General features: G+C 37.5%; 1 protein-coding gene across 9 annotated transcripts in view; it reads right to left on the bottom strand.

The window, feature by feature from the left end:
- The window catches only part of THOC2 (THO complex subunit 2), a 110,645-nt gene that overhangs the window by 55,787 nt on the left and 32,813 nt on the right, over positions 1-22,045 (bottom strand). For all 9 annotated transcript variants that reach the window (XM_087427265.1, XM_087427266.1, XM_087427269.1 and 6 more), the window contains exons 8-12: positions 18,688-18,854; positions 6,985-7,077; positions 4,140-4,295; positions 3,363-3,535; positions 1,905-2,100 (exon numbers count right to left, since the gene is read on the bottom strand). In XM_087427265.1, coding sequence (XP_087283391.1) covers positions 1,905-2,100; positions 3,363-3,535; positions 4,140-4,295; positions 6,985-7,077; positions 18,688-18,854 — 785 coding nt within the window. The remainder of the gene's footprint in view (positions 1-1,904; positions 2,101-3,362; positions 3,536-4,139; positions 4,296-6,984; positions 7,078-18,687; positions 18,855-22,045) is intronic.

The following is a 22,045-nucleotide window of genomic DNA, read 5'->3' as shown; positions in this document are numbered from 1 at the left end:
AATTAAAAATGGGCAAGAGATCTGAATAGACATTTTGATAAAAATGATTACAAATGGCAGATAAGGACATGAAAAGATGCTCAACATAACTGATCATCAGGGAAACATAAATTAAAAGCACAATAGATACTACTACACACCCATTAGAATGACTAAAATTTAAAAGACTGACAATACCAAATGTTGATGAGGATGTGGAACAACTGGGAGTCATAAACATTGCTTCCAGGAATGCAAAATGGTACACACACATTAGAACAGTTTGGCAACAAGTTAAACATACACTTACCCATATGGCCCAGCAATCCCATTCCTGGAGAAACAAAAACATATGCCCCCCACAAAAGACTTGTACAAGAATATTCATAGCAGCTTTATTTATCATAGCCCCCAACTAGAAACAACCCAAATGTCCATCAATTGGTGAACGGATAAACTTTGGTACTCTAAATAACGAAATATTAGTCAGCAATAAAGGAACTACTGACATTTGCAACAACCTGGATGAATCTCAAAAGCTTTAAGTGGAAGAAACCAGACAGAAAAGAGTACATTCTATACAATCCCATTTATATGACATTCTAGAAAAAGCAAAACTACAGTGACAGAAAGCCTATCAGTGGTTGCCAGGAATCAGCAATGAAGGGAGGGAACTGATGGCAAAGGGGCAAGAACGAACTTTCTGGGGTGATGAAAATATTCTATATCATGACTGGTGAACACACATTCTACATCATGTGGTGAACACACAACTGTACACATTTGTCAAAACTCATCAAACTGTACACTTAAAATCAGTGAAGTTTGGGCCGGCCCTGTGGTTAAGTGCACGCGCTCCACTGCTGGCAGCCCGGGTCCGGATCCCGGGCGCGCACCGATGCACCGCTTGTCAGGCCATGCTGTGGCGGTGTCCCATATAAAGTAGAGGAAGATGGGCACAGATGTTAGCCCAGGGCCAGTCTTCCTCAGCAAAAAGAGGAGGATTGGCATGGATGTTAGCTCAGGGCTGATCTTCCTCACAAAAAAAAAAAAATCACTGAGGTTTATTGTATGTAAATCGTAACTCAAAACATTTTTTTTATTTTATTTATTTTTTTTTCCCCAAAGCCCCAGTACATAGTTGTATGTCATAGCTGCACGTCCTTCTAGTTGCTGTATGTGGGACACGGCCTCAGCATGGCCGGAGAAGCGGTGCGTCGGTGTGCACCCGGGATCCGAATCTGGGCTGCCAGCAGTGGAGTGTGTGCACTTAACCGCTAAGCCACGGGGCCGGACCCTCAAAACATTTTAAAAACAAAAAATTAGCATAAATGGTTACCCTTGGGGTAGTGACTAGAAGGGAGTACAAGGGAAACTCTGGGGTGCTGGTACTGTTCTATTTCTTGATCTGGGTGGTAGACACATGGGTTTTAGTTTGGAAAAAGTCACTGAGCTGTACAATTATGATTTGTGTACTTTCTGTATGTATGTTTTATTTTAATAAAGTTTACTAAAAAAAAAATAAAAGAATGGACCCTCAACAGTCTGAGGTTGAAGGGACTTCATACAAACAACGGCAATGATTCAAAATTGCAGCCAAGAAAATAACTGAGGAAAAGAAAAGCAAGGGGAAAGAACACTGAGTTAACCACTAATTATCAGGATTCAAAATACCATCACTTGTCCAAAGCATATTTTCCTATGTGGGGGACTTATAACTAATAATATATACATATATAAAAAAATAACTGGTTAGGACACAATGGGCTTTCCCTAAACCTTACTCAACATAACCTTAAATTAAGTTCACTTTCATTTTATTTTTAGAGATACACGTCACTCAGAACATTTACTGAGAAATATACTCAGAACATTTTCATTCCAAAATGTAGCTTTCTGCTTGGAAGAAAAAAAATCTTACTAACCTCCTTCATAAATGATTTGCCTATGCGCACCACTTTTGCGAATAAAATGGGATCATGAGAAAGGTGAGGACCAAGATAACAGAACATATTGAAGACGTCTCTCCTCAAATCTTCAAAGCTCTCTGCTTGTTTTGGTGCTCTCTTATTTTGCAAAGCATTAACAGGTGAGCCTTTAGCACCTTTAGGAACGCCAACTCTATAAAAAGAAGCAAAATTTATATGTATACTATACTTCATTTTAAGTTAACACAGTCATATTAATCAATTACACTCATATTAATCAGTAAGTAAAACTTTTCTTGATCATATTTGCTTTCCATATTTCAATTGTCTAACTTTGTTATGCCAGATAATTTAACTGGTAGAAAAAGACAAAAACAATATTCATTTGAAAAAAATCAGAGCTCAGAGTAAAATGTTTCAAATTAATTGCATAAGAAAAGGAAATCAGAGAAGTGCAGATTTCAAATAACATTTAATATAGATCATATGAATTCCTTTTTAGGTAAACTTGGCCAATATCAGGAATTTGGATTTGGAAATGGGGAACAAAGGCTGAACCTCAGAGACACTGGAAGATAAAACAGAAAAATATGGATATAACAACACTGATTCAAGTCAATAAACATTTCTTAATCTGGGTTCCACTACCTAGACCGAGTATGAGGTAGGTGCTGGTAGGGAAGGTGAGCAGCATAATGAAAGAGGGTGTCACGCTAAAAAGGACAACATACCCAGAGTTCTCACCTGCTGAGCAGGTGTCCCGCTGTGGAGTCACAGGGGTCACTGTCTGAGAAGAAGCCTTCATGGTCCACAGCCCAGGTGGCACTGAAGGCAGCAGCCAGCACAAGTCACCTATGCATAAGTCACAAGGCTGGGGCTTTTGAGGCAGGCTCTGATCTGTGGGGCTAAAGCCAGAGCTGCTGCCAATATTGCTCCTAACTATCCTGCAAGTAGGCTGAGGGCTAGAGGACTAGTCAACACAGAAACTAGGAATGATGGGAGAGGCTGCACTAGCAATTTCCAGAACAGCAGCCTATATGCCAGGAAAGATAAGGAAAGCAGAGAGGCAATGTCCTCACCCAGAGCCACTCAACCTGGGATAGAGGAAAATTACTCTAAGTAAAAACCTTAGGAATTCTCTGTCCCCTAAGAGAGGAGGAAATGTCAAAAACACAAGAATGGAGTTTTCACTCTCAATGGAGCAAATCCAACGTAGAAGTCTAACCTATAGTTTTTAGACTACACTGCAACACACATTCTGCAATACCTGGCCTAGACATTAGGAGGCAAGCCACTGGTTAATATCAGACTGATACACTCTGTGAATAGTTCTTATCTTCTGCTAAAACATACTAAAATATATGCTTGGCTTGAGGAGACAAGATAAATATGCAATTTTTTTGTAGTCCTCAACTATTTCTACCTCAATGATTAGTAAAGCATATAGTAACATACCTTCGGTAGAGAGGCTCAATAGTTATGTGAATGAGCTTACAAATAGCAAGTGCTATTAGCTTATGTGAAGCTGCATAGTATGGAGGCATCTGATCCATAATGTTCTGTGCATGCTGCCAATCACCAATCTTTAATAAGGCTTCCAACAAACCAAGTTTTTGGTTGTCAGGTGGCTAAAAATGAACAATTACAGCAAAGATACTCAGAATACAGATACCAATAAATCTTAATATTTTTTCATTTAAAAAATTGAGCTAAACAACACAACCACGTATGTCAACAACAGCTGCCATTCATGAGAAATGCAACGGTATTTTCCTGAAAGTACAATCAAGTTTTTCAGCTACTGAAAAAACCAACAAGATGTGCTTTTTCATGTAGCAGAGACAGCGTGACAGCTTATAGACTTGGAATTAAATTAAGTTCTACTTAACGTTTTATTGTGCCACAGGGAACTAGAATTCGTTCATCTTTGAGAATCTCTTTAGGACTTGAGAAACATTAATACACAAAGCATAAATATAGTCAATACATTTGTGATTCTACTTAGAATACATTTTGAAATTTATATAAGAAAAAAACATGGCAGCCTCTCTTGGGAGGTGTCAATCAGATTAAAAACAAAACCATCTTTGCAATTTAGTATTCCAAAAATCAAGTGTCACCACAATCAAACTAAAAAATTATTCTTCCATAAGTTGATTAACTATTACAAGTTAAATTTCATAATTCTAAATCCAGAAGACAATGTTAATTTTACTAGAATGAATTATATACCTTCTCTACTTTCTCCTCTTCTTTTTCCTTTTCTTTCTCTCGCTCATCAATTTTTTCAGAAGATAATACAACCAGTGTAAGTTTTCTAACAATTTGTTTAGCTTCCACAATTTCTCGTTTGTGTTCATCCATAATGCAATTATCAGCTGGAAGAAGCTAAAAATGGTTCATTAAAATTTCATGAAACAGCTAATACTATTTGCACATATAAAAAGCAAACACTATCTACTCTCAATTGATAGAACTGTAAATAAGAAGTCTAGCCTATTCATGACCATGATTTCCCTTCTAAGTAAGTTTCTTTCCATTATTTTCTTATAATCTGACAGAGTTAAGTACCTGAACTTTGTACACCTTTTAAAATCAGGTAGCAGTTCAAAGTTTCATGTGTTCTGTCTGTTAGAGGTCCTAAATTAATATTCCTACAACAGTGATGCTTACCACTGAATTCATTTACCCAAGAAAATGTATACCTGTTCCATTAAAAATATCGCAGGTTTCCCCTTTAAAGGCCAAACTCCAAATTAAATAAAGTACTGCATTTGGATCAAATCTGGGAGAGGTGAGCTACTGAATTACATAAAGGGGTAAATTTGATTCCTCTAAATGAAAAAGCTCAAGTAGAAAAACTATGAATAACTTGACCTCTAACTTTTCATTTTCTAGATACCTATTTGACTTAAGTCACAAACCAGTTTCTAGTTTATTATAAAAAAGAAGTCAACCCTCCATTATGAAAAAGGATCAGGTATCTCAAGTACAGCCATCTTGCATAAGTGGAAGACAGTTAACGTAGACATTTCATAAAATAACCCAGACACAAAGAAAAATACAGCCAACAAACCATTATTTAGTAGTTCCTGCTAGGAACGATGGTGAGCTATAAGAGAAATGTTCTGCCCCTAGAAATGCACAAACTATTTCAGTAGCTAAGTCTAATGCAAAGTAAACAATCAGTAAACAATAAAAGAAAACAGTGAAATATTAAACTACATATTGTAGACTGTATCCCATTAGTCAAAAAGGGGAGCAGGAGAAAAGTCACTATGGACTGGTGCAAGGAGGTAAGCGAGACTTTTTCTCATTCTTTATGATCTCCACTGGCAATTAAACCCATTTTTACTGCTTTTTCTTATGTATCTGCCATAGGTCCTCCACTTTTACCTAGACTCTGCAATTGCCTCTAAAATCTCCAATATATATATAGTTCTCTCAATTTCCAGTTTTGTGCATTTTGAGAATATAAAGTTACAACTGTTATATCTTCCTTGTGAACAGAACTTTATTATTATGAAGTGACTACCTCTTTTTGCCAAAAAGTCTATTTTGTCTAACAATAATTATTTCCCTAATATACTTTCCCATCCTTTTGCTTTCGACCTTTCTTCGCCCTTAGGTTTTAGGAGTCTCATGTAAAGAATAAACTGGCTTTTAATCCAGTCTGAAAGTCTTTGTCACCTTAACAGAACACTTAGTCCACTTGCATTTTTGTTAAACACATCAGTAATAAATCTATCATCATTTTTATACTTTCCATTTGTCCTGCCAGTCTACACTTGCCTATAATCTCATACCTATGTCTTCAAGTCTCATTTTTCTGACCAGTTTTCCATGTTCTCAGTTTGTACATCACTTCTCTAAATCTTGAATGGCCAAGTACATCACTTCTCTAAATCTTGAATGGCTCTCTACTCCCAACAAGAAAAAAATCCAAACTCCTTACTATGGCAATTAAGGCCCTTCACAGTTTAGCCCCAATCTACTTCTCCATTTTCATTCCCCCGCAAACCACCCTTGGCTCCAATTACTGTGAGCTTCCTGATGTTCCCCTAAGGTGATAATGAAGCCCTTTCAAACCTCCTTCCTTTATACTCAGTTAATTCTACCTACAAAACTTCGCACCTTTTAAGCCTGGCCAATACCTACTCATCTATCAAGATCCCAATTCAACACCACTAGTTTGGAAAAGCCTTCCAAAATCCCCCCAGACAGAGATGGTCACTATCTCTTCTGAGCCCCCACAGCACTTTGTGAATACCTCCAATATAGTACTTATTATATAATGCAAAATTTTTTCTCCCTTGCTAGACTATGACCACGTTTAAGGTAGAGGTCAAGTTTTATTCAACTCTGTAACCACAATACATAATGATAGGCAAGGAAGTTAGAAAGTGACTTCAAAGGCAGTGAAGATAATGTCAGCTTTGGACAGGTTTGCTTTAAGTTCACAGATATCCTAATAAAACAGGAATTTCTATATTACAAACCAAGTTTTTTCAAACTGACGGGCTAAACTGCTGCTAAACTAGAGGTCATAAATCACAATCACATACACACTCTTCTAGATCCTGGACCCAGCAATGAAAGTACAACACTAGTCATTTATTACCTAGTAAAAAGACAAGAAAAAAGCCATTTTTAAAAAAAATATATGAAGAATTCTTCATTCATCCTGAATGCCTAAAGTTAGCATTTTGGGGAGAAGGAAGAAGTACCTAGGTAATCCCATATTTCTCATAATTTGTGTATAATAGAGAGAACTACATTGGTTAGAATTTGGCCTCTCTCCCCATGAGATATGCCTTGACGACAATTAAGAACTTTAACTTCATATCCAACCTTGAATTCTGTAACAGTGACACAAAAGGTATTTGATTTCCATAGTTTGTCAAAGAATTAAATTCATTCACTTTATAAAGTAAACACAAAGCAATAATGCATTAGGGCTTCAAACATTAAGACTTGAGAGCCTAGGACCAACCTTGGAGTGTTATATGGCTGCCTACTCCTCTCTCCCACCCCTGGGATGGACAACCAAATATTCTTAGCAGCCCACTTGACTTACATGTACATAAAGATCATCTAAATCAATAAGATTAAATTGTAGAAGTACTGCTGCAACTCTGTATAAAGATGAAGGAGTCTCTCCATTTGGTTCCTTGAAAAACAAAAGAAAAGTTTCTATTTAGTGCATAAAGTACAAAATCATATCCTATACCTACCAATAATTAAGAACAATTAGATCACATTACTCTAGGTCAACAATAAGCTTCATTGCTCTTCCTGATCATAAATAACATCTGAATTCAAAACAAAGATAATTATGTCAATATCTCCTTTCACACTGGAACATCTTTTGATGAACACGAGGAAAGTAGTTTCAAAAATGAAACATTTTACAATGCATGCTAATAGTAAAATAAAATTAAAAATCAAATAGAATAAGTGAGATTTTACAGCATAATATTTAGTTTGGGTTTCTGTTTATATGTGTGTTTTCTTAACTTGCTTTCTCAAGTAGTTCTTAGTGGAGATGCAGATAGACAAGACCGACAAATTTGGAAGTGCAGAACCATCTGTGTCTGCTTTATACTTTTCTCCCTTTTATTTCTTGGGTTTTGCGCTAAGTATATCTCCTCGTCAGCTGATTTCCCCTTCAAAACAGGTGTCTTGTATATACATATTGCACATGGATAAATCAACAACTTAAAATACAGAATGGCCAATTCCAGGTCCACCCTGTGGACTCTATACAGAAACAGAAGGATCCCTGAATGCTATCAAGAAGACTTTTCCCTAATTTTTAAACTGTTTGGGGGCTGGCCCGGTGGTGCAAGCGGTTAAGGGCGCACGCTCCGCTGCAGCGGCCCAGGGTTCACCGGTTCAGATCCCAGGCGCGCCCTGACGCACTGCTTGGCAGGCCATGGTGTGGCGGTGTCCCATATAAAGTGGAGGAAGATGGGCACAGTTGTTAGCCCAGGGCCAGTCTTCCTCAGCAAAAAAAGAGGAGGATTGGCAGATGTTAGCACAGGACTGATCTCCTCACTAAAAATAAATAAATAAATAAACTGCTTGGGGCCAGAAGAACGGAAGAGTGAAGTGAGAACAACTGGCAATTACTAAATGGCCAAATGCAAATAAAAAGAAAGCAGTGACAATACATTATGTTCTGCTTCTACTCAACACTGAAAATGAGATCTCTGTAAGTAAGGCTTCCCCTACAATTGTGATACGTGTTATGCATGTAACATATGAAGCTAACCAAACTAACCCATATCACATAAAGAAGGCATTATTTCACTATAATTTTTAAGACAAGTTTTCAACTTAACAACAGTTTAATTCCAAATATTTATAAATGGTTATTTAGAATCAAAACATTTTCCCATAAAAACAAACAGTGGTCAGGGTTTCAGAGCACACTCACAAAAGCTCACTACCTGACTTGAATCCACCAGGAATACTCTCATTATTTGAGGAATATCTCATTAAATGAGTCACCACAAGAAGCCCCCGACACCCAGGCCAAACATCAACTCCCATACTCTAATCCTCATGTTGCTCTGCACAATCCCTGTTCCGTCCTATCCCACCTTTCCACATTCCTTTTTGTTTTCTTTTGTGAGGAAGATTAGCCCTGAGCTAACATCTGATGACAATCACCCCCAATACCCTGAACCTCTCCTCTAAATGTTCCCTTCACCTTCATGCTCGAACAAAGCCTAGCACTCCCTAGGAATACCACTCCCAGTGTAACCCAGTCAAGCGCCGGCTCTCTTTCCCAGACCCCTCACACTACTAGGCCTAGAGGTGGGGTACGAGTCATCTTTGCTTTTTGTTGTTGTTTTCAGACTACTCTCCCTCCACTCTCTTTAAAGCCCACCCAGCTTTGAATTTCCTATCACTCACCATCCCTCACTATTGCTGTGATCTAGTTTCATTCCATTGTGGGGAAAAAAAGATATTTTGTTTAATTTCAATGTTTTAAATTTATCGAGGCTTGTTTTGTGGTCTAAGATAGGATCTATCCTGCTTAATGTTCCATGCGCACTTGAGAAGAATGTGTAATCAACTGTTGTTGGATGGAGTGTTGTATATATATGTTAAGTCTAACTGGTTTATAGTGTTGTTCAAGTCCTCTATTTCCTCACTGACCTTTTGTCTAGTTGTTCTATCCATTAATGAGAGTGGGGTATGGAAATGGCCAATAATTATTATAGAACAGTCTCTCCCTTCAATTCTGTTAATGTTTGCTTCATATTTTTTGAGGCTCTGTTTGGTGCATATGTGTTTATAACTGTTGTACCTTGATGGGTTGACTGTTTTATCAATATATAATGTCCTTTGTTGTCTACTGTAAAAAATTTCTGTCTTAAAGTCTATTCTATCTGATATTAGAATAGCTACCCCAGCTCTCTCTTGGATACTATTTGCATGGGATATCTATTTCCATACTTTCACTTTCAACATATCTGTACCTCTGGATCTAAAATGAGTCTCTTATAAATAGCATATAGTCATGCTTTTTTAATACATTCTGCCAAACTCTTCCTTTTAATTACAAAGTTTAATCCATTCACACTTAAAGTAATTACTAACAAGGAAGGACTTCTGCCATTTTGCTTTTGTTTTCTGTATGTCTTATTTTTTGTTCTTCATGTCCTCCATTACTGCCTTCTTTTGTGTTTTATTTTTTGTAGTGTACCATTTTAATTCCCTTCTCCTTTCCTGTTTATTTTTCAGTTATTTTCTTAGTGGTTACGTTAGGTATTACAATTAACATTTTAAACTTATAATAACCTAGTTTGAATTAATACCAACTTAGCTTCAATAGTATACAAAAACTCTGCACCTATACATCTCTATCCCTCCCCCATCTATATTGTTACACATTGTGCAACAATTAGATTTATAATTAGATTTATTTATTTAGATTTATAATTAGATTTATAGTTGTCTTATTCCTTTGCCTTTAAATCATATAGGAAAAAAGGAGCCACAAACCAAAAAAATACAGTAATACTCGCTTTTATATTTACCTATGTAGTTACCTTTACCATTGTTCTTTATTTCTTCATATGGCTTCAAGTTACTGCCTAGTGTCCTTTCACTTCAGCCTGACAGACTCCCTATAGCATTTCTTGTAGGGCAGATCTACTAGCAACCAACTCCCCCAGCTTTTATTTATCTCAGAATGTCATAATCGCTCATTCTCTGAAGGATAGTTTTGCTGGATATAGAATTCTTGGTTGACAGTTTTATTCTTTCAGCACTTTATATATGCCATCCCACTGCCTTCTGAAGAGAAATCAGCTGTTAATCTTATTGAGGATTTCTTGGATGCAATGGGTCACATCTGTTTTGCTGCTTTCAAGAGTCTCTTTGTCTTTGGCTTTCAACAACTTGATTATAATGTGTCCCAGTGTGGATCTCTTTGAGTTTATCCTGCCTGGTGTTCATGGAGATTTTCAGATGTGTAGATTCATATCTTTCACCAAATTTGAAACGTTTTCAACCACTATTTTTTCAAATATGCTTTCTCTCTCTCCTCTGCCTCGGGGACTCCATAATGCATATACTGGTACGTCTGATGGTGTCCAATAGGTCTCTTACGCTCTGTTCATTTTTCTTCCATCTTTTCTCTTTCTGCTTCTCAGACTGGATAACCTCAAGTGACTTATCAAGTTGGCTAACTGTTTCTCCAGTCTTCTCAAATCTGTTGTTGTACCCCTCTAGTGAATTTTTCATTTCAGTTATCGTACTTTTTGACTCCAGAATTTGTTTGGTTCCTTTTTCATAATTTCTATTTCTTTAATGATATTTTCTGTCTGGTGAGACAGTGCTTTCTTGGTTTCCTTTAGTTCTCTGTCCATGTTTTCCTATAGATAATTAGGCTATTTATGACTGCTGATTTAAATTATTTATCCAGTAAGTCCACTGCCTGGGCTTCCTCAGGGATGGTTTCTATTATTTTTTTCTTGTGAGTGAGCCATACTTTGTTTCTTTGCATACCTCATTATTTCTTGTTGAAAACTGGACATTTTGAATATTTTGTGGCAACTCTGAAAATCAGATTCTGTCCCGTCTCTGGAGCTTGTTGATGCTGCTTATTGTTGTTTGCTTGTTTAGTGACTTTTCTAAATTCATTTTGCAAAGTCTATATTATTGTCCTGTGTGGCCACTGAAATCTGTATTCTGTTAGCTTAGTGGTCAGCTAGTGTTTTGAGTTTTCTTAAAGGCCTGAAGCCAAACACAAAAGAGAGAGAGATAGAGAGAAAAGGAAAAAGAAAAAAAATACTCTCCCAATCTTTGCACTTGGCTCTGTATTAGGATACTCCTCAACACTTGGCCAGGCCATTTATAACTCTGCCTTAGTCTTCACTTCCTGCTTGTGCAGAGTCTAAAGGCCAGCCAGAGAAAAAGGCTTAGGGTCTTCTCAGCCCTTTTCTGAGCATGGGTCCAGTTCTGGGCATGTGCACAGCCCTTTTTTTCCCAATTCCCTGGTATATGCAGGAGCTTTTTAAAAGTCCTCATTCCCTTGCGTGTCTCCTTATCCAACTTCTTCCTTCCCAGACTTTCAGTCTCTCTATTGCTTGTCTAACTGCTGTCTCTTGCTCCCGGCTGCTAAAGCCAATAGTTGTGCATTTAAATGCTTTTGGCAAAAGCCCCCCCAGCCCTAGGGATGCTCCCAGTCAGGCAAAACAAAGGGCCAGTCCTTCAGGGAGTAGCCAGACAGATCAAAACCCACAATTCTTTGCATCCTCTGGTATTAGCAATCTGCACTAAGAGTGCGGGCTTCTATCTTCCCAGCCACCATCAATCTGGTTGTGAGGGATAGTACGTAGGCAATTTAAAATGTCACAGTGCTCTCTTACTCCAAAGCAGCAGCTTCTTTCTTCACTAGGCCTTTCCTTGGTTAATGTAAAATTTTTTACTAAATTCCAGAGTTCGGTAAAAATTGATTGACAGTTTTTGCCAGTTCATTAGTTGCTTTTATGGAGGGACAGAGCTCTGGAGTTCCCTACTCTGCCATTTTCAGTAATGTCTTAATTGTTGCTACCTACAGACCCCTGGATCATTGCCCTTCATTTAGCAATGATTTTAGCTTCTGATTCACTCTCTCCAACTCTATTCCTTTCTTAATTTTTGGAGAGTTTCATATACATGTAAGTGATACTTCCACCATGCTGGCCTCTCAGTTGCTTGAACTCCTCTCTTCCAAAGATCTTCTCCTCTACCCTCTCTCAGCCATTCATTCCATATTCTAAACTTTAATATTACCAATAGCTACAATCCCTCCAAAACGCCAATTTCATGTATCCACCCTCAAGTGGGTCCTTAATGCTGCTAGCCAATCATCCTCTATTTCTCTTGTCCATTCACTCTCCCGTTCTCCTACACAACTATTTCCTACCTTCTCCCCTAACCTCTAATACCTCCCCTCTCATCCTCTCTCACAGCTGATGACTTTGCTTTCCCTATCAGCAAGAAAAATGGAGCAATCAACAGGATTTGTACAAACTATCACCATCACATCTCTCCACCTACAAACAACTGTACCTACATATGCTGCCTTTCCACCCATTATTATAGATGAACTCTCTAAGCTCCTATTTAAAATCAATCCATTCACTTATGCCATAAACTCCATTTTCTCTATCCTACACAAGAACATTACTCCAATAATTCTCTCCTCTCTCTCTTACATCACCAGTTTTCTTCATTTCCATTAGCATACAAATGTATTCTCTCCCATCTTCAAAAAAAAAAACCTCTCATGAGCTCACTTCCCCTGCCAGCTACCACCCCAGTTGTCTGTGCTTCTTTGTAGCAACTCCTTTATAGAGTTGTCTATTCTTACTGTCTCCAATTCCACTCTCCGCATTCTCTCTTACCATCACCCCAACTCTACCAAAATGGTAGACCTCCACATTGGTAGACCAGCAAAATAGTTTTGACCTCCCTGCTGATAAATTCATTGATCGATTTTTAGTCCTCATCTTAATGAGGACTAAATGCCTATCAGAGGCATTTAACAGAGTTGATTATTCCTTCTTCCATTTAGCTTCCAAGATGCTATATTCTCTCTGTTTTTCTCTTACATTATATGTTCCTTCTACACCTCCTTTGCTGGTTCCTCCTCTTCTCCCAGACCCCTTAACAGTGGAGTTCCCCCTCAGCACTTGGTTCTCTTCTCTTATCTCTCTATATCCAACTCTTGGTGATATCATCTACTGTCACAACTTTAAATATCATCTACATGCTTTTGATATCCACATTTCTATTTCTAGCCCAGTCCTTTCTCCTGAACACCAGATCCATACATCTGGTTATTTACTCAACATCTCCACTTGGATATCTAACAGACATGTCAAACTTAATATGTCCAAAACTGAATTCCTGATTCCTACCCCTACGCTGCAAACTTACTCCACCTGAAATTTACTGAATTCCTGATTCCTACCCCTACACTCCAAACTTATTCCACCTGAAATTTATCCTCAGGTGATGATAACACCATCTTTTTAGCTGCTCAGTCCAAAAAATACATTAAGATAGTCCTTAACTCTACTTTCTCACACTCCATATCTATTCCATCAGCAAATACTATTGGCTCTACTTTCAAAATACATTCACAATCTCATCAACTTCCACTGCTACCATAACCATATTGATTCTTTGAAAACCTAAGTCAAAACGTACATGCATACTCTTTCTGTCTCTCTTGTCTCTCACACACACTGTTCATGTCACCATTAGAGGTGGCAAAAAAAGAAACTCCTTACTCTGACAGCTAGTAATTAATAGGGGAAAAAATGAAGCATTTGTCCTGCCTTTCCAGTAGGAACTGTATTTCGGGGTAACCAAACAACCCAAGTTGATAAAAGACAACTCTTCTTTATAGTAGAATGATGGCTAATAAATGTAGAGGGCATGATAAAATTAGTAAACGAACAATTTGGAACCCCTAAGGAAATAACTGACTCAAGAAAGGATCATCCATGTATTCTAAACTGCTTTATGTAAGGTTGATGAGAAACTGGATATTCTCATGGTGCCAAAGTATCAACCTGCAGATAACTTGCTACCGACAAAGGGAAAAATATCACTGTATAATGGAGGAACTAAACTGTCATCAACTTACTGGAACATTAAAAGTCAGACAGATATCAGATGTTATGCAATATGAAACATATAGCACAACAGATGAAATATTTTTGCCATTAAATATTTTACCTGAACATAGCAAGCCTTTAGACTTAACTCCAAGTATATAAGAAAGACGCAACAAAGAACAAATTAAACCAACCATGAAAACACAATCAGATACATCCAAAAGGTAGAGTCTTCTATGAGAATGGTCTCTTCAATAAGTCAATGCCATTAAAAGAAGGGAGGGACACTGCGGCCGGCCCGGTGGCACAAGCAGTTAAGTGCGCATGCTCCACTGCGGTGGCCCGGGGTTTGCCGGTTCGGAGCCCAGGCGTGCACTGACGCACCACTTGGCAAGCCATGCTGTGGTGGTGTCCCATATAAAGTGGAGGAAGATGTGCATGGATGTTAGCCCAGGGCCAGTCTTCCCCAGCAAAAAAAGAGGAGGATTGGCAGATGTTAGCTCAGGGCCAATCTTCCTCACACAAAAAGAAAAGAAAAGAAGGGGGGGACACTATTCTAAATTAAAAGAGACTGAAGTATCCTAACAATCGAATACAATGTGTGGTCTTTAATTGTATCATCATTTGAACAAACCAGTTGTAAAATGCATTTGGGGGATAATTTGGGAAATCTGAGTATGCTTTGAGTTTATTACATGATAGCAATCTAGTTAGGTATGAAATTGGTATCATGGTTATATATAAAAATGTCCTTACTTTTAAAAAGTACAAACTAACGTATTTAGGAGTAAATGTTCATGATATCTGTAATATAAATTAATATTTCCAAAAAAGTATACCAACATGTTGATAAACTTACTTCTTGATGATGGGGTTATAGTATTTACTCATTCCACTATTCACTCTTTCCTATATGTTTGAAAACGTTCATAATAAAATGAACAAGTAAAAGAGAAACAAAATGAAAAAACTATGTCAGATCACATCACTCTCCTACTCAAAATCCTTCACTGGCTTCACCCAGCATCAAAATCAAAAACATTGCACTAGCACTGTGTGATCTTGTCCCTCATCTTTGACCTTATCTCCTACCGCTCGCCCACTCAATCACTCTGACCCAGCCACACCGATTTCCTTGGTGTTCTTCAACACAATCAGGAATGCTCACACCTTAAGGCCTTTGCATGGGCTGCTCTCTTTGCCTGGAGGCTCTTCCCAGAAATCTGCAGTTTACACCCTCAATCCTCCATTTCTTTGATTAAATCTCACATTTTCAATGAGGTCTACTCTCACTATTCTATTTAAAATTGCAACCTACTATCCTAGCACTCCCAATCTTGCTTATCCTGCTCTCTACATTTTTTTTGCCCCATCCATTGATCATCTTCTCACATACCATATAATTTACTTAGAATGTAAGCATCATGAAGGCAAGGATTTCTATTTATTTACAGATGTAGCCCCAGTACCTTGAACGTTACCTGGCACATAAGTGATACTCATAATCAACGTTTCTTAAATCAATGACTTTGGGTTATAATAGTGCCTAACCATGGTACCACTATTACTACTATTATTGTATTTTTTTTTTAATTTTTATTTATTTATTTTTCCCCCAAACCCTAGCAGATAGCCGTATGTCATAGCTGCACATCCTTCCAGTTGCTTTATGTGGGAGGCGGCCTCAGCATGGCCGGAGAAGCAGTACATCAGTGCGCACCCGGGATCCGAACCCGGGCTGCCAGTAGCGGAGCGCGTGCACTTAACCGCTAAGCCACGGGGCTGGCCCCTATTATTGTATTCTGAATCCAGAAATCAAGGGGCTGTGATATGAGTGAGAGTCATCGCCGCCTTCTTTCCTGTGGTGAGACAACTCGAAACAAGTTTGTTCGTCTTTTGGTACCCTCACACTTTCTAGTAATCCTTTCTTCATGTTCTGTGTGATAACCCTCATGCTGTCCCTAAACATTCTATTGTAGCAATCTCTGTTAGGGGAATCAAGCAGATGTGCCTGCCCAATTTTCCAAAATGATCATGTGCTCTAAAATATACATCCCCTACCACCCTTCCAAGTCAAAATATCCTGTATAGCTGATCACAGGTTGAAACTAGAATAAAATCACTCCTACTGACTTCATAGCAGAAATAATTGGCTTTGCCTAGAAGTCCTAGCATTAAGGGGGAAAAAAAAAGAAGTCTCTTAATCCAAATAATTCCCAGTTGGTGAAAATAAGGGTTGTGGGCAGAAGGAGTGAACATTTTCAGGTAGTGATGGGGAGAGGCGAGGGTGGAGTAAGGCAAGGAACCAATACAGAGGGTGACCCTACGTGCCTAGGAGCCAGTTCCCAGGGTTATATCCCCTAAGCAGTTCTTGATTTTCATGGCTTTCCTTACTTTACCTCCCAGACTGCAAATTATCTAAAATCTCTGACATTTCTTCCCCTGCCTTCAGTGGTCCTTAAGGCTTCAGATTCTCACAAGATAGCTTGGGCAATATAAACAAGGGAATGGTGTTACACAGAGCAATACGAGGGTCAGTCTTTCCAATAATAGGTTATTTCTAAATAAAATGTTTCTTGGTTGGATATTTATTATATAAGAAAAAGGTGCATTATCTATGAAAAAAAGGATTATTCCAATATTGTCAACCCCCAAGGATATTTTAATTCAGCTCAAAAGCTGTTACCATTATGAGGAATATTTTCATATAAAAAATTTTAATTCTAAAATTCACATTTGACTAACAATATTTGATGTTATGCAGTAGGTCATCATTATTCACTGAAATATGCTCTGGAACCTACAGTCTCCAAAGCCCTAACCTATATTCTAATTAATCATGCCCAAGTTAAATTTCAGCTACCCTGTCACTTCAACAGTGGCTTCATGTTCTCAAATCCAAAGCAATCATGGTGCCTCTTAAAATGTAATGAAATACTTGAACTTCTCTTTCTCTGTACTAAGAGTGGACTCCCTGGCTGCTGGTAGAAACAGGAACAGCTGCCATCACTAATTTTTTAACAAAGGTGAAGTCCTCTTGCCCAAAAATCCTGCCATGTGTCTTGTTTGGTATCAAAAAGCTATATGCTTTTAAGTTCTGATCTGATTTCTCTTCTGGAGCTTCCCAGAGAATGGAAAATAAAAGATAAGCAGAAGCAGTAGGTGGTATATCATCTGAGAATCCTAAAGAAATCGTCTTACTATCCCGAACTTGAGCTCTAGAGGACAGGAATAGACACTCTTCAAAGTATCCTCAGGGCCTAGCAAAGCAATAGCATATCATGAACACTAACTAGCTGAGTATCCTAGGCAGTTAGACAAACTAGGAAAGCTATACCAAAAGGCCTGTGGAGGCCTTATTACATTAAAATCCTCCATGCTATCAAGAGAGCTATCTTCCTAAAACAGAGATCACTCATTTACAATTAGTGAGCATTTACCATAGGCTAAGCAGTAAATTAACCCAGAAAAATTAGTAAAACATAGACCCTGCCCTAAATGGCTCACAATCTGGCAAAGGAGATAGACAATTTATTCTAATATAACTTGATAAGTGCTAGACGTCTGTTAAGTTTTACGAGAATACAGATTAATAAGTGACTAATTCTGCATGAGCGAAGTGTCAGCCAAGACTTTACAGAGCAAGCAGCACTTGATCTTAAAGAATAAACAGGAGTTCACAAGATAAAGAAAAGACAGGTGAGAGGGCTGGGTAAGAACAGTTTTCTAGTCATGAGGAAATGCATGTAAACAAAGGTCTATATACAGCAATGTGTATTCCTAAGTTCAAGAAATGGCTAGTAATGAATATGACTAGAATATTAGACTTGAGGAAATCACTAAAGATGAGCTGGAAAGAAAGAACGGGACTAGACTGTGAAGAGCCTTTTCTGCCATGTTTAGAAGTTTGAATTTCATCCTATAGGCAAAGGTCTTTGAGCACTGTGTGAATTAGACCACTTTTCGAATGTAACAGCAATAATAATATGAAAGATGGATTGAGAGAGAAATAATCAGAGGCATAGATTTGCTAGATAACTAGTGCAGTGGTTTAAGTGAAAAATGACGTGAGATACGCCTCAAGAATTTATTCACATCCATAAAAAATTCCAATGGTCTTAAACAATAAAATTCTAACTCAACACAGTATTCAAGGCCTTTGACAATCTAAAGTGCACCTACCTTTCCAACTTCACTTCCTGTCCCTTCTTTTCCCCACATCTTACAATCCAGCCACATCAAACTATGTACCACTTCTTCAATCTGTTATGTACATTCATATTGCCACGTCTTCATTCTCACACTATTTGTTACTTCCGCACAGACAACTCTCAACAAATTCCTACTCATCCTTCAAGGACTAGATTAAAAAAAGGTTATACTGTATCTGTAAAGTTTTCCCTGACTCCACCTCTCCCAAGGCAAAAATTTATTATGCTTTCCTCTAGGCTTTCACATCACACCATTCATACTACTAGTATAGTATTTATCACATCACATTGTTAGCTATCCATTTATCTATCTCCTGTGCTAAAATGGCTGAGCTGAAACCAATCATTTACAAATAAAATTCAAATTAAAATGTACATATAAAATCATGAAATTAACCTATACATATACACACACAGACACACATATATATTTTTTTTTACCTGGTAAAACTTGAATTTGAACCCAAGAATATGACACAGTGTTTGCGGTTCACACATACTCATGTAAGATTCTAATAAAGATATAAAGAAGTCATCGTGTTCTGGCCTGCATTCAAACACTTCTAAAATGACATCCAAAACTCTATTGGGATCCAGATTAAAGCATCCTGCAAGAGATGAGATATAAACAAATTCAAAAGTGGTTATACATAATTTCCAGTAAAGCCATTAACTTTCAGGGACAACTTATATGACAAGAGAAAAATGTTTTTAAAAACAACTTCTTTTACAAGTTTGCTTCCCCTGCCCCAGACGGAAATCTTCATAATTTTTAAGATCATCAAGTCCACTCCCCACATTTTACAGATGAGAAATGTGACTTGCCCAAGATTACAAAGTGGGTTAATGACAGGGCTGAGGCTGGAGCCCAGGACCTGTGATACTAAATCAAGTAAATTTTCTTCTATGCCACACTGCCTCATCAGTTTTTGATTACTCAGGCTGGTGAAAGAGATCCACATTTTTAATTCTCGGCAAAATATGAAAATAAAAAAATGACAGACATTGTTTTACAAGGCAGACAACTAAAGGGTTTTTTTAAATAATGTTTTATGCAGAATTATTTGAAATGTTGATAAGCAGTTAAAAGTTCAGGTTCATGAAAGCAAACCATCATTTTTAGAATCATTTTTTAGTTTATCTTATATACACAACAAAGTCACAAAATACAATTGTACCAATGATTTATATTCATGGTTTCTGGCAGGATTCTAAAGGGAAAATGGTTATACTACTGATACTAAAGAGATGAGAGAATACCAAGGAGTTGGGGACATAAAGAGGGAGTATAGATAACACAAGCAGAGAGAGAAGAAAGAAAACAGACAATCTAGGTAGAGCAGGAAAAGGAAGGGAAAGAAGCACTGAATAGGTGCTGATGGCTACTTATCCTTGCTAATCTCCTATAGTAAGCTAAAAACAGCTGATGGACATGGATTTAATACACATTCCTATCTGCCACCCTACTCTTAATATATTATTACCTCTATTTGCATTCAGCTTCAGCTGTTACCATAATTATATATACTATAGTACAGTCATATCATGTGCATTTAATTTATGAGAATGCAGCCATTTACATACAGCAAAAAAAAAAGAGAAACAATTTAAACAATATAGGCAATTCCACCCACCATTCCTCTCAATAAAATGTATGCTTATGACCCAGAGTGAGCATGAGATATCAATCTGCTGTTCCCTCAGTTTATATCAGTTTCTACATGTCTTGCCCATCATGCTGAATGGAATTCTATTTTTTTAAATTACATATTTTTCATTAGACATAGCTCCTAAATGCAAGCTATCCACTTCATTGGGCCAAGCAAATAAACACTGATTTCTCCTAATGCTGGAGGAAAAAGAACAACTGTGCTGAACTTAGGGAGAAATGTTAGGTCTAAATAATGTACCTTATAGATGACTTAGGGGATTTTTCAAAGAAAATTCTTATATAACCTATTTTATAAGAGGAGAGTGTCAGTTACTTCTGTTAACTCCACACTTAATTATATTAAACGCTATAAAACTAACGTATCTTAGCAATCACTTAGAAAACCGAACTCTCCAAACACAAGAAGTATTTCATTCCTCTTTTTATGAAATCCAAAGTTCTCTTCCATTTCTCATACCAAGGAAAAAAAGACTAACTCAGTGATCACGTCTTACTGGAAAGAGCTCCAGATTTTCATAAATTCTCCAGAGATGTTTACCTAAAGTTCTCCGGAAGAAAACTTCAAAATATTTTTGCCTCTCCCCGTACCCCCAAAAAGTATGGCCTATGAATGTAAAAGTGACTCCAAAATAGCAAGTGGAATTTTTAAATGCTGCTGGTGGAAACAGAAAATGTAAAGTAGCACAAAATTTACTTTGTAAAATTGGCAGTTTCCTTAAAAGTTAAACCTACACCTACCATATGACCCAGCCATTTCACTCCTAAGTATTTACCCAAGAGAAATGTTTATGTCCACACAAAGACTTGTACACAAATACTCACAGCAGTTTTATTTATAATAGGACACTCTCAAATGTCCATCAACATGTGAACGGATAAACAAACTAGCACATACAGTATAACCGTAGTATATACAATGGATTACTACTCGGTAATAACAAGGAAAGAACTATTAATGCAAGCAACAACATAGATGAATCACAAAATAATTATGCTGAATGAAATGAGCCAAACAAAAAAAGAATATTCAGGGGCCGGCCCGGTGGCACAAGCGGTTAAGCACACGCTCCAACGCGGCAGCCCGGGGTTCACCGGTTCAGATCCCGGGTGCGCACCGATGCACTGCTTGGCAAGCCATGCTGTGGTCGCGTCCCATATAAAGTGGAGAAAGATGGGCACGGATGTTAGCCCAGGGCCAGTCTTCCTCAGCAAAAAAAAAAAAAAAAAAAAAAAGAGGAGGATTGGCAGATGTTAGCACAGGGCTGATCTTCCTCACAAAAAAAAAAGAATATTCACTATATAATTCCATTTATAAAAGAATTCTACAAAATGTAAACTAATCTATAGTGGCAGAAAGCAGATCAGTGGTTGCCGGGGAAGGATGAGTGAGGGGGGGATGAGATACAAAGGGGCAAGAGGAAATTTGGGGGGGTGGGGCAGTGATAGAAACGTGCATTATCTAGATTGTGATGATGTTTTCACAGGTGTATATATACATGTTAAAACTCAAATTGTACACTTTAAACATGCAGTTTATTGTATGTCAATTATGCCTGAATAAAGCTGAAAAAAAAATGCCTCCAAATTGCTGTAACTGACAATAGATGATAGAAATAAGATCTAGCAAATTCTCCAACCTTATGACTGCTCCTACATTTACTAAATATAAAAATTCAATCACTAAATAAAAATGAATAATACTCTAGTCTACCAGAGAGGACAAAAGATAAATTAAATATAATTTTGAAAAAAAGGCTGGCTTATAATTACCCTTTAAGCTACATACACAAAACTTCTGAGTAAGGACTAGAACAGCAAGCAACATGTTACATGGAAATGTTGTGTTTCATTCACATTGCTTTAAAGTTTATATTTTCAATGTGCTACAATGTGAACCATAGACATTATGTTTTATTTATTACTATTACTCCATCAAGGCTATTCTAACAGTGATCTGTACTATCAACTAACTACCAATGTCTTTCTAGGTGCAATTTAAGGCGGTAATCTAGAAGAGGTATGTACTTTTATTTATAACAGGTATCAACCTTTCACAAAAGAAAAATTGGCTTATGAATAGTCTATCAAATGTCACAGGTGCCATAAGTTAGTCCAATCAGTTAGAAT

This window comes from Ceratotherium simum, chromosome X (assembly GCF_057802395.1).
Source record: "Ceratotherium simum simum isolate JZ-2026a chromosome X, ASM5780239v1, whole genome shotgun sequence".
Classification (NCBI taxonomy): Eukaryota; Metazoa; Chordata; class Mammalia; order Perissodactyla; family Rhinocerotidae; genus Ceratotherium; species Ceratotherium simum.
This window is presented reverse-complemented; position numbering and strand designations above follow the sequence as displayed.